The sequence below is a fragment of the Ixodes scapularis genome, unplaced genomic scaffold, assembly GCF_016920785.2.
Source record: "Ixodes scapularis isolate PalLabHiFi unplaced genomic scaffold, ASM1692078v2 PGA_scaffold13__105_contigs__length_92229423, whole genome shotgun sequence".
Lineage (NCBI taxonomy): Eukaryota > Metazoa > Arthropoda > Arachnida > Ixodida > Ixodidae > Ixodes > Ixodes scapularis.
The window spans coordinates 84,389,752-84,403,396 of record NW_024609839.1 but is presented as its reverse complement, the minus strand read 5'-3'; the positions used below and the strand labels follow the sequence as shown (position 1 = coordinate 84,403,396).

General features: G+C 48.4%; 1 protein-coding gene across 1 annotated transcript; it reads left to right on the top strand.

Moving 5' to 3' along the window:
- Nucleotides 1-2,737: 2,737 nt before the first annotated feature.
- On the top strand, nucleotides 2,738-9,332 carry LOC121046298. The gene is made up of 4 exons (XM_040500387.1): nucleotides 2,738-3,022; nucleotides 6,573-7,643; nucleotides 7,878-8,284; nucleotides 8,483-9,332. The coding sequence occupies exons 1-4, from the start codon at nucleotides 2,738-2,740 to the stop codon at nucleotides 9,330-9,332; spliced, it is 2,613 nt and encodes an 870-aa protein (XP_040356321.1).
- Nucleotides 9,333-13,645: the final 4,313 nt, after the last annotated feature.

The window sequence follows — 13,645 nt, the reverse complement described above, 5'->3', positions numbered from 1 at the left end:
CGAGATTCTGCAAGGCAGAAGATCCTCCTCGCCATGTGGGGGAGGAGGAAGCAGGCAGCGGTGGACAGGGTAGAAGGGGGAGAGGAGGGAACGGGGTGGAAAGCGCGAACTGGGCGTCGGTCTTTAAGCGGTGGAGATGCATTCCCACGGCTTCTGGCGGATCCGAGCTGATCTACTAGAAGAACCACTGGCTCTGTATTTCACCGACCATAAAGCAGTAATAATGAAGTCGAAACGCAAGCCGGAACTCAGCACTACCTATGAGCAATAAAAAAAGATCAGCATCATCAGCACTACCTATGAACAATAAAATCAGTATCATCAGCACCACCAGAGCCTCGCCCCAATAAACGTCATTCACCACGTGGAGATACGGTCATTTTTTTTAAAGTTGTTAAGTTGTCTCGAGTCCAGAGACGTATGTGGTAGATCTAAATTCGCGTAAAAAACATATTGGGCTGTCGATGTTACTTACTATATTGAGCGTGCTCCAAAAAGAGAACTATTAGCGGCGAGATGTTTTGCTGGCGCCCTCCTATGGTTCCCTCTCGTGGCGTCATTACCATGCAAACAACGAGTAAGATGGTGTTTGTAATTGGCATGGCGGAAGCCTGAAGTGATTGCGCTCTCAAAGCAACACTGCCAACACCGTCAAAATTAAAGTTCTCCCGTTCCTTTTATTTCTGTCGATGAGAAATCCTTTGCTGACGTCATAGTCAGCATTCGGCCAATCGTGGAAGGCCGACCACTGCGACGCTTTCGATCGCGCACGTCACCAATAAGCACACTTGCCTTCCCATCGCGTTCTGAAAGAGAGCCCACGCAAATAGCAACATAATTAGAAAAACTTTCAGCCTTTCTACTCTGGTGAAGAAGGAAGACCAGCGAAGCTGTACTGTGGTGGGAACGAAGTAATGGGCGGCCGCAAGTCGGCAAGCCAGAGTGGCAAGGCTCGAAAGGTTGCCGCCATCTATGAGCGACGGCGGCAACCAGACAATCGGCAAGCCGGTTGTCTGGTTGCCGCCGTCGTTCATAGATGGCGGTAACTGTCCAGAGTTCTGTGTCATCATTCGTTTGCTGACGAACACCGATCCTGGGGAAACTAACATTTAACAACTCCGCTAAAAAAACAAAAAAACAAGGAGCAATTTATTATCGGTTTGTGTGTTTGCAGTTCAAGATATATCGAGCATTCGTTACGTGCTGCCTCCATCAATCTCGTGTCTTTCACCAAATGTCATTCAATTTGTATCTTTCGAAAAAAAAAAAAAACTTCAAAGAAAAAGAAATAAGCCCAAATAGCAAACGTTGAACATTGAAACAATACTATAATTCAATAAAGGCGAGATCTTTGTCACTTTATATTCGCGTATAGTACGTTAGTATATATTATTTACCTTATCTTTTTATCCTTCTGCCCCACGATGTCGAAGGCATCTTCCTATTAAAAGAAATGAACTGAAAGCGCGCCAAATAATGATCAATATACACACCGACATCCTAAGACACGTAGGGCGTGGTTTATCATGGTCACACACATCATCATCATCATCATCATTTATTAAACGTTGAAGGCCCTTACGGGCATTACGCTTCTTACTGATCGTTCTTTGGAATCCTTATCGCTATTCCAGAAATCTCATTGGCCGAGAAGCGATAATGTGCACGGGACACGCCACGCAATTCTTAAGTTGTCGCTGACTATAGAAGAAATTAGAAAGCCACAAGAAGGTTAATTTCGCGCTCAGGGGTCAGGCAAATGTTCTTCAAGTGTTAAACAAAGGAGGAAACTGCAGCGCGACCGACACATACGCATCTTGGTCGTGTTCACCCATAGGAGAAAATGGCTGCGACGACATCATTCAATTCTTATAATCACTGCGACCGCCGGAATAATATACTCTCTTCCTTTCGTCCTCGCTTAGTTCTTGAATAATTTAAGGCACAGCAATTCTATTGGCCATCTTGCCTGGCCATCCTGCAAGCGATGCAAACCGAATGGAGAGAAACGATCAAAGTGCCCCATCTTTAAGTGACACATTTCGTCTTGTTGTAAAACAACAGCAAAGTAACCCTAGTCAAATATTTTCGATTAATTTCATCGAGGAAGGTTCGGTATCCGTCGCCTGCGTCCAGGTTGTTATTAAATATTCCACTTTAATTTATGCTAAGCGCAACGTCATGGTGCTCGTTATTTCTCCGCACGAGTTCCATCATCGCTTAACCAATCACGTAAAGGGAAGGCCCAGTGACTTCCGCTTTTTGTATATGTGTTCCTGCCTTCGACTCCGCTCGAACATATGATGAAACGAAGTAGAGAGGGAGAGAAAATAGATTATCTTTCTGGAGAGATTGGCAGACAGCCTTAAAAACGGCACCGGCTCCTCCATGACTTGAAAGTGCACAGATAATTATGATGGTGGAAGAGGGGCGAGGTATACGCGGAAGAAAAGTTATGAGAAAAGGGAATTTCACAAATGTGACACAGTTACAGCAAACACAACGCGGGTGGCTATACAGTTTAACAAAAGCCTTTATCAAAAGGTACCGCACAATACAAGGGATATATAGAAAAGTTACTCTTCAGCACTGTAGACCCTTTCGTTGATTGTCTGTTGCGAATACACATGTATGACTTCTCTCACACACTGCACACTATTGCGTTCACTCACCAATGTTCAGGAACATACACATTAGCGCCTAATAGTTTAATGTGAGTTCCTTTCTTCTCCAGAGTATGGCGCAAGTGGCCGCCTTACTGGTCCTGCTACTCCTGTGGGTGGCCTGGACGCACGCAGCGCCTCCTCCTGCGCCGGCTTCGACCAGGCCACGTCGCGGTGCCCTGGAGGAACTACGGTCTTCGATCCGGTGGGAGTACGGTGGCTGGAGGCCCATCATGCCCGGAAGCCCCTTCTTCTTCGTCAAGACGAGTCGGGCCGTGCCGCTGGACAGCATCGCGTCGGCGTCGGCCCTGACACCGGTCAGGCTGCCGGCTAAGGAGGGCACCAGCGAGGACTCCAAGGTCAGGAGAACTGGTGCCGTGGCGTGATTGGTAACCGCGGAACTTCGCCATGATTTGCATTATGGTGCCTGGAACGCGTTTGAGACTTTAGCGTGCCGCCCAGGCATCCAAACTGGTCCCAAAGTGGCAACAAATGACGTCACTGTCAAAAGCCGGGGTGCCATGCTGTCGGATGTCCTAGCGGTTGGCGCTACAAGTCCCGGCAAAAAGTAGGAGCGAACGCGAATGTCGCCATTGTCGCGGCGTACCAGCTCCTAACTGCCGAAACTTCCGTGAACTGTGATGCTTAATGGCGACCTGCAGAGGAACAGGCGACACCGCCAGGATCGCGGCTGGCGACAACGTGACGCTTTTATGACGTCATTAGGCGGAAATCGAGGCACCACTTTTTCGGGCGCTGTAGACGCACCAGTCGGAGTCAAGTTCCAGGCACTATAATTTACGTGGAAAAAGTTTACAGTGGTACAACGTCTCGAACTCAGCTAATGAGTTTATTTACAACACCACCAAATCGGTTTGTTCCTACTAATTGTTTCTGCCCCTGTAAACTTTTTTCTTCCGCCTCGGTCTCGGGCTGATATCCCTACAGGGTAAACTTCCACCAGCTCACATGCACTTGCATGTTCTCAAAGTTTGAGCACCAACTCGCCCGACAAGCAGCATTGTGCTCGCTAAAGCCGCGATCCCAGCGCTAATACTTCATAGAAGAGACAGTGTGAGGAACACTGTCTGGGGCTTTTCATTGTATGACGGTTACATTGGTCATGCAAGAACTGTCTGCGGACATGTTCGAAGCGTGCATGAAGCAAAGGTGCTTCTAAGATGCTTGTGGCGTGTCCGCACGTAATTGTATCACTCAGAGCGCAGCGAAACGAGAGTGCACGACTATGATTGGGTAGAACAGGGGAAGAGCGCAAGACTGGGTGGGTACGATTGTTCGAAGTCCGATTCAATGTCCTACGGTCACGTCCGTGTAAACCCAGCGAATTACGGATTGAGGATTTGTGTAGGGACATTGGAAACAAGGTCTTCAGATGGGGGCTCGGCAGGCAAGTGTCATTGGGACTGATCCTTGATGTAGAACTATAGTCCGTTGTAACTCAAGAAGGTAGGGTGAGGGAAAGGAAGGCCGGGGAGGAAGAATCAGACGGAACCCTGGAGAGGAGAGAGGGAAACCACCTTGTCTCTTTAGCGTTCCGTCTGTTTCCCCCTCCCCGACCTTCCTATCCCTCGCCCTACCTTCTTGAGTTGTAACGGACAACAAGCCTCTGCCACAAACCTCTGGTAGATTTCTCCTCTCCACACACCTCCTCTCCAGCGTTCGCTCTGATAAAGTGAAAAGCGTGGAAGGATTTGTGGGGGAGGCTTGACCTTTTCTTAAAGGGGAACTCCGGCGATATTTTGAGCAACCCCAACTAACCATATATTCGAAATCGCCGTCCGTTACTCTTTTCGGTATGCTATTTAGTATCGCGAAATTCAGAATAGTTTTTGTGAAATCGGCAAATGAAAACGACGCCAAAACGAAGATTCGAATATACCCGCGCTTTTCATTGCCCTGACGTCACGGTTGGGCTGGATTGCAGTTCGAGCAGGCAGTCTAAATATGAACTATGCTGAGCATTTGTATCGTGCTGCTGCGCGGGGGCTGGAGCGACCTTCCAAAGCATTCATTTGACACCATGAAACTGTTTGTAATCAGATGTGAACAAAGTCTACAGCCCAAAGAGTGAACTCCTACCCAATCATGACGTCACTTTTTCAATGTTGCCCGTAGAGCCTTTCACTTTGAAAAACACGATGAGGTCCAAAATTGTAAATTCTGTAACTGCACGAAAAAACGTTATTTTGTCCAAATATTTGGGTTACTAGTTCAGCGATGTTTGTTGGAGTGTCTAGCAAGCTTTTAGGCAAATCGGGGACTATGAAGAAAACGGCGGAGTACCCCTTTAAAGGCCAACGAGCATCTAAAAAGGAGTAAATTTGTTTCTCAGTTCCTTCTTTTCCTTAGAGAAAGAGGGGGACCCTCCTCCTTTCTACTGGGAGTCGCTCAGGGACCCGCTCCTGTGGGGTGGAGGGGGAAAGAAGAGTGCGACAGGGAGTGGAGGGAAGGAAACCGGTTTTCTGCCCGGGAGGAGGCGATTCTGCAGATCTGCCTTTAACGTACAACAGATCTTTCTAAGACGATAGAAAATATTGTAGCCGAACATTGTGTAATATTGAGCAAGATTCTGTAACCATCTTCTGAACTTATGCTCACAATGCAATAAAGACCAAATGACCACTCCAATAACGGTCTGAAGGTGATGTGTGGTGTGCGGCCGACCTCTTTCCTATCCAAGACAGTTCGGCTGGGCGCCCTTGCCGCATGTCCGCTTCCCTGAATGCTTGAATTTTGTTCCAAACGTGCCTGGATAAACTCGTAGATATACCGGTAAGATAAACTCCTGTGCTGCAGAAGGGTTTGGATTTGGGCTAGTTGGTTAACATATTTAGGGGTTAAAAGCGCTCTGTGGTGTGTGTCTCTCCTGTGCTGCGTGGGCTGCCATTCAGTAGATAGAATATAGGCAACTAAACAAAATCATACTTGATTAAATTCCTTTGAATGCGTAATTAACTTACAATTATAAATATTTTACTCCAAAAGTAGTTAATTACAATTAAAATTACTCGAACACAAAAAAATTAATTAATTGCAATGATTAACTACATTACAAAAGTAATGTAATTACTTCGCAACTACATAATTTTTTTAGAGCTACCAGTATTTGGCGATGTTAATGTGATGGTGTTTCTCTGCCCTGAAATGTTGTCGATTCCTTGCGTGACCGTTGACGAATTATTGAACGGGATTTTACATTCGTCATACCTTGTGCCTTTGTTTCGCCCAAGTGGTTACTCTCGCTTTATGTGAGGCATATTTATGTTAGGCGGGGCATCTTCTTTGTGTTATGCGGGACATCTTCCGTGCCCCTAAGCGAGTGCTGTGGCTTTGACGGTTGCTCATCTCTGTACATCCACGGTGGGCGTCCTGGTGCAGTTTCAGTGTTTTCAAAGCTCCCAAACTGCACCACGACAATGAGGTGGAAGTTAGTTCCGCCTGTCGGTGACTCTACGGAACAAAGCTCCATCATGACAAAATAATAATAAAAGAAAACGGTTGCATTTGTAATTTAAAATGTGACATTACTGAGGCTTAACTGTAGCTCAACTACAACTACAATTAATTTCACTCAAAGTTATAAATTACAATTACAAATTACTCAGAAAATATTTAAGATTAAAATAATTTAATCAATGTAATCTAATTACTTTTCAAGTATAAAAAAATGTAAATGTATAGACCAGAACGTGGCTCTGACGTGACACCACTGCGGTGGTGCTTATGTCGCCACGGCACATGTGCAGAAGATTCACTTCGTGGAAATCTGGTTATTGCGCACGTGCAGTGCCATCACCTGGTACGACCAACGCGGACTTGCTTGTAAGCAGCGTCTCATTCTATAAGCCAGTACTTTTTTTTTGTGCTAAGCTTATTTTGTTTCTACAGGAAGACCTCAAGGCGGAGGCATCCAGCGCGTCGGAACGAGTCGCTTCCGAGTCCGTCTCCCTCGCGCGCCACGTCCCTGTGGGCCTGCCTCCTGTGGGCGGCATCCCAGGCTGCTGCGACTTTCAGCCGGTGCTGTACGTCAAGTCGCAACCGGGCCCCGTCGTACTCGGGCAGAGCTCCAACGCTGCCGCTTACCTGGCCAGACCGGAGTCCAACATGGCTGACGATGACAGCAGCTACCAGAAGGACGACGAGAAGGCGGGCTTTCAAGAGGACCTCAAGCCGAGCAGTTCACAGATCGTGCACGGCAGCCCCATCGGCGACGAACGACCGCAGCTTCCCCACCAACTGCTCCAGGATATTCCGGACGGCGCTGCCCACGGGCTCGCTCAGATGGGTCCATTGGTACACTCGGGAACGGCCCTGGAGAACGTGCTCAGCAAACTGCCGGAGTCCATCCATCCTGTGCTTCAGGGACAGGGAGAGCACATCATGTCCGCGCTGTCGGGACTCGATGGAAGCCTACAACCGAGCAACATGGAGCAGTTGCTACAACACGTACACGCGTCTGGCGGTGTCGTACCCGACGTGGAACGCCTAATCGCTAGCGTCATGAGCGCTCATCACGGAGGAAAACACGGAGGTCAAGGAGGCCACCAAGGGTACGGTGGCTTTGACGGACAAGAACAACAGGGGCCCCATGACAACCATCCAACGGCGCCTCCATTCCACCCTCGGCCCGACAAGAACATCTTCCGCTGGTACCCAAAACCCAGGGCAAAGAGTCAGCCTACATCCAAGCCTCCGACATACAAGGAAACGCCCAAGAGACCGTCGTTACATCAGCAGCATCTGGAAGAGCAGCGGCAGCGTCACGCTCATCAGCAAGTTATGGGAGCTTCTCCGCTTCACATGGCTCTTGTGCAAGGCCCTCTTCATTCAATGATGCTTCACAATCATCTTCAGCAGCTGGAGGCACCCCCGCTGGCACATCATTACGGTGTGCTAGACGGTGACGTGCTGCAAGCAGACACTCAACACCACTTCGTAACCGCGAGGCCGTACGAATCAACTAACCAAAGGCACAACCAACCGCATAATCGAAATCCAGATCAACAACAGCAGTCGCTTCAGCAACACCACCAGCAGCAGCAATCTCATCGCCAACAACCAAACCAGCAGCAGCCTCATTATCAACACCAGCACCAGCAACAGACTTCCCACCCCCAACAACATCACCAAGAAGCTCTCCAACAACAGCAGCCCCAACAGCAACATCACCATCAAGAACAGCATCAGCAGCAGCATCACCAAGAACAGCATCAGCAGCAACATCAACAGCAGCCTCATCACCAAGATCAGCAACAGCACCAACAACTCCAGTTTCCTCGAATTCAAGAGCACACAATCAACGCAGAGATAGTAAGGGGCAGGCCGCAGGAGGACTACGACCCACGACAACCGCCACGAATCCACGTCGAGGACGTTCCGGCAGACGTACTTGCCACCGGCATTCATCCCAACGGTCACCCGATCCGCGTGGATGGCATCAATCTCAACATCATCGCTCCGTCGCACCCCGATCCCGCTCAATCCCGGTTTCCCTCCCGACGACCCGAGCCACCACGACCGCCACCTCCACCGCCTCAGCCGTTCTTCACGCATTTCCACAGGCCCGAGGACGTGGCGAGCGCTCCTTTCTTCCAAGACCAGTTTCAGCCTCAGCAGCATCAGCCCCAGCCCCAGCCACAACAGCAACCGCTGCAACAACAGCCGCAGAGCCAGGAACATTCGCAGAACCGGGATACAAACCTACAGAACCACCAACATGGCAACGGCACCGATTACACCGATCACGAAGACCAGTTTCAAGACTACGGGCAGTCTGAATACCAGGATAACCAAGACAGCAACCAAAAGAATAAACAGGATCAGAAGGAACGCGACCCGGAGTCCCAGGACAGCAAGAAGCACTTCCATGGACAGCTTCCCGATCCGCAGAAGTTGGTACAGAGCAAGCAGGAACCGAACGACCGAGAGCAAGCATCAGGTTCCCAGCATGAGGATGCTGAATATGAGCAGGAAGCCGAGGACAGTGCTGAGACACCGGCTGCTCAGTCGGCTGAAGGGAGTCAAGCGGAAAGCGAGGAGGTGCAGCAGGAACGCCCGAAGGAAAAGAAAGGTCAAAGAGGTGCGATCCATTTCCACCCTATCCAGACGCAAAAGGCGCAGAAAGAAGAAGAGAAGGCACAACTTTACCACGCCTACTATGCTCCGGCGCAGCACAAGCCGCCTCCGGGATACGTCAGGATGACTGTGGACGAGTTCAACAAGCTCTTCAAGGACGCCGAAATCCAGTTCATCGGTTCCGAGTCAGACCTCAACAAGAAGTTGGCGGGCAAGGTCCCGTCTACCAAGCTTCAGCTTGCCCAGTCGGACAGCAAGGAGGATTCCACGGTCAAGATTGAAACGGTCGGCGAGGACAAGAAGACCAGCGTGAGGACATCGGTGTCCGTGAGCACCAGCTCGAGTAGTAGTGACGGCGCTCACAACTTCCACTCCGTCATTCAGCCCAGGGAGAACGCGGCCAGGGCCACTGGTGACGGTGGAGAGCCCACCGAACTGACCACGCACAGGTCGGAGAAGAGCTCGAGTAACAAGCCTGTTTCGGAAAACAGGGATGGTGCCAAGGGTGCCCACAACCTATTCGGAGCCAGGCTCAAGACTCCCAAGTCGGGTCTGCTGAAACAGGCGTCTTGATGCTGGACGGGTCCAATGTGCGACACCACGAACCAGAACGAACAGACAAACCTGTCCGACACTCTCCAAAAACATTAGGGAATGAACGAACGAGAAAACGTACCAGTTACGGACGATATAAACCAACGCTGCGAGCGAAGCGAAGCGGACAGCCACTTGAAGTACACGATATCGCTCAGGGCAGTACAAGCGCGCAAGGATAGAGACCACATTATGACGACGAAGAGTGCGCTTGTTCTTGGAGAAGAGTGATTCGTCGTCCCCGTTACTCACGGAGTCTACCACAAAAATGTAAACGATGTCGTCAAAAGGCAAGAAGTCGCATAGTGAATTCCCTTCATTCTGCAATGACATCTTGCGACGAAAGAAACTAAAAAATACAACAACAAAAAACAACACCGGCATCGGAAAGCTATCCTCACCAACGACTTCTGTCGTCGTTGTCGCACGATTGTTGTCAGCGTGAAAATTTTATTTATTGTAACTCGAAAGAGGAACTAACTGGCTGGAGAGAGAGAAACAAATCAGTACAGAAAACTAGTGTGAATGAGCGGGATTGAATGGAATAGACCGATCTCACTATAGGCGTTCCACGCATGTGTGACGCTACCATAACTGTAGTCAGGCTCATGGGAGGCAGGCGCCAGTTCATGAGACAGCTCGTGCCGTCTCGTGCTCTGCTCGCACAGGCTCTCAGCGCGGTTGTCGCGCGTGCAGAATGACTACAGTTCCCACGATGCATGGCGGCAGCGGTGGCGTACTAAAACTGGCTGTGAGATCGGTCTATTGCCGGGCACCCTTGGTGAACGCGCGAGTGAATGTTCCTTGATGATGAACTGTCGATGCTTCGATGGGTCTCTTTGACGTTGTACATAGTGTAATACAAGTTGACCTAGTAAACCTATTATTTTTTTTAACGTCTCGTTTCATCTTTCTTCGGCAAGTGATGATAATTATGCGGATATTGGAGCCGCCAATTCTCTCGCTCCTCGTTTTTTTTTTAATCGCACTCACGACGGTCACACAGGAGGAACGCTGCGAAGGTACGTACGGATTATATTGCAGCGTTTAGTTTGGGCATGGTTCTGTGTAATAAATCGTCGTCTATTTCACCCACTAAAAAGAAAAAAAAATCTATCTTTCTTTACTCTGGGACGAGTGCAATTCGAGTGCATGAAACTCTCGCAAGATATCGTTCAAGTAGGCGAACAGCGTGGTACAAAAAGGCTAGTGAAAATGCAGCAGCACACAGCATAATACGTATATTGGCTCTTCGTAGGATTGTATTATGTTCATCGCACATTTCCAGAAAAGGTGTTGTAAATACGGTTTTCTAAAATAATAATGGCATTGTTCCACGCATAATACTCGTGTAAAATAACCTAAAAAAAATCGTTTTTTTTTTTTTTTTTTTTGGGGGGGGGGGGGTGGAGAGATGGTATTAGACCTGTGTTATGGCAGCTAAACTGAGAACCGTGCATGAATTCCAGATTTAAATTGAGGCTTCCTCGTGTTACGCTTTCTAAATACTAGTTCACACGCGACACACATGAACCACATACATATATAGAACAAAAATACGTGTGACGCGAAGCACCCAGAGGCACCAGTATCCTGACGACGGCTCCTCCGTGTTACATTCCCGACACTCGAACGACAATGATTTAGTCGGGACCACCTCAGCAGTGAGTAAGGTCACAGGTAGGTTGTTTCTTTTTTCTCAGCCCCCAATACTTGAAATTCAACATAATCTCTGAAAGTTCATGAACTTCATCTCCCAGTGAAACGCATTGGCGCATGCGCTAATTATTCCATCCTATCATAAAACAACCGCACTAGAGCAATTTCAAGCGGGACTGTTGTCGCTTCCCAGGTAACAGTCTCTTATTGCGCTCTCCTTAATCCTTAGACCCTTCGAGCGAATGAGAGGTTCTCAAGCGGTATTAAAAATAAGGGTGTGCTCAAAGGGTCTACAGCTGAAACGATAATAGCAAGTTGTCGGAGCATAATTTCAACATCCAAAAGGACATCGCCAAATGAACGAACCCATTTTCATATTTATTAATCACGTGACACCTAGCAGACCCAGATTCAGTCTTAAAATGTTGAGGGTAGTTCACGATTGCTTGGAAGGGATGCATCCCGATGTCAATTTTCCCCATTGTCACGCAGTTACCTCAAAACGCCGGTTTCCGCACTCGGAATGTTTTTATTCTTACCGAGTCTGCCCATCATATGAGTCCACAGCGAATACCGCAGGTACGCGCGTGCTGAGGAGAGTTCTACCAAAAAAGGGTAAGAGGAAGGGTGAATACCTGTTCCTTCAAAGTGCAGCGGGGGCAACAACGAGCCGATAGCCCCAAGAAACCACGGAAGCACAACGTCACGGCTCTCTGCATCTCTCTTTCGATGTGATATGTTCGTGGCCAACGCAATCAGACGCGGAAAGTGTACCGTACCAACGCGCTTTTAGTTGCGTGCGTTTGCGTGTCTTTTAGCCTTTTGACTGCGCTCTGAACTGCGAATGAACCGAGTGTAAAAGTGCCTTTTACACTATCATGGGACAATCATCGTATGGCGGCGAAGACAAGAAGGCAAAAAAAAAAAAAAAAAAATAAAAAAAAGAACAGACAGGTGTGCGGATACCGTTTCAATCGAATGACGCAGAGTCATCTCTAGCTTTAACGTTGCGAAGAAACCCGGTTGTCGTTGTGAAGGTTAAAAACGACGCAGCGCTATTTGATTCAAACCGGGATATTCTGACTCCTCTAAAATGTATTTATCTTTTGTAGTGTGCTTTGATGGGCTAGTTGGTTCATGACTAAATGGAACTCGTGTTGTCCTGTTCCTTCTGTCCTATGTTCCGCGCTGTTCCATTTAATCTTTTGTAGGAGTGGGAGAATACCGGTCCTAATCGAATAGCACTTTTTTCTTTCACGGTCGAAAGAAAAACCACGACAACCGGTTTTATTAAAGGGGTATCCACACGAAGGAGAACTCCGCGGACGTTTCGATCTGGGTGAGCATCGTACCGGCGCGCGGTCGTATATCAGTACTGCCTGGTGCAAGTTAACGACCCCAGGCTGGCGGGTGTACTGCACTGGCTAAATTTCTCATCTAGCTACCAAGGTAGAGTTTCCAACTGCCTACCAATCTACCAAGAGAATTCCTCATTAAAGCCAGCTGTAATGTAACGCTAAGCGCTGTGACAAGCTAGTTCGTGACGACCAGGCCGCCCTGCAGTGCTAATTCATGTGTTCACTGGCTCCGAGCCTGGCGCAAGTGAAACCACCGGAAGTTCTATGCTTGTCCCGAAAGTGGGGCGTACGCTGGGCTTCTTGCATTTAGTAGATATTTTGGTCCATGCTTTTTTGTGTCTTTGATTGGGTTTTAATACTCCCGTTCTGGTTTAAATCTCGAGAAAAAGGCTTTCTAACGTGAAACATACGCACACTTGATAAACTAGAATCTAAAAATTTTCACATCGAATGGCTTTCCAGGAGACTTCTCGGGTTCGAATGCACTGTTACTCCTAGGGGTGTCGCGAACCGGCCGCGGTTCGAGTTCGACTTGGTTCGATTTTCTCGAACTTTTAGTGGAAAGTTCGACGAACCTTGTATTGAGGTTCGACTCGTGTGCGCATGCGCGACAGGCTAGCCAGTTGGCTTCGGATTGGATTGTGACGGCTAAGAGATGAATTAAGTGTAGCGCTGATTGGCTATTTCAACCAATAAAGTACTTAAAATTAAGTTATTAACTTCTTCAGTGATTAGAATTAGTCTCTTTTAATTGCAGCTGTTCACAAAATAAAATAACCCTTTGCATAAAATAAAAAAAATTCTCCAAACCTAGTCATGCTTCTATCAAGGTCTGGCCACACTATCCACAAAGTCGAACCGGTCTAATCTGGTGAAAAGTTCGAAGGTTCGTCGAACCGGTTCGACCCAGTCGAACCCCGAAAGTTCGACCAAAAAATCTGGTTCGACAAAAGTTCGCGACACCCCTGGTTACTCCACAACAAGCAGGCTCTCTTGGGATGATAAGAAACCCAGCGGCTTGAACGCCGTTCGAGCCAGCACTCGCGACTTGAAAAGCCTATCAAGCGCTCACTTCCGGAACAAGCCGCTTACTTCCGGTGGCTTCATACCTGTCTGCTCAAAGCGCTATTCAGCCCCGTATAGTAGACATCAGTGATCAGTAGCGTAACCGCTCATTCGTAAAGCCCTTCATGTTTTAAAAGTAGCGCAAGGTGCGTCGGTGCAACAGCTAGGCATGTGCAACATGCAGCCCTTGGGAAGATCATGGCGGCACAG

Coding starts and splice junctions, on each gene's coding strand:
- LOC121046298 (XM_040500387.1), top strand. CDS start 2,738: ATGGCGCAAGTGGCCGCCTTACTGGTCCTGCTACTCCTGTGGGTGGCC. Junction 3,023..6,572: donor GCACCAGCGAGGACTCCAAG/GTCAGGAGAACT, acceptor TTGTTTCTACAG/GAAGACCTCAAGGCGGAGGC. Junction 7,644..7,877: donor CCGCGAGGCCGTACGAATCA/ACTAACCAAAGG, acceptor CATCAGCAGCAG/CATCACCAAGAACAGCATCA.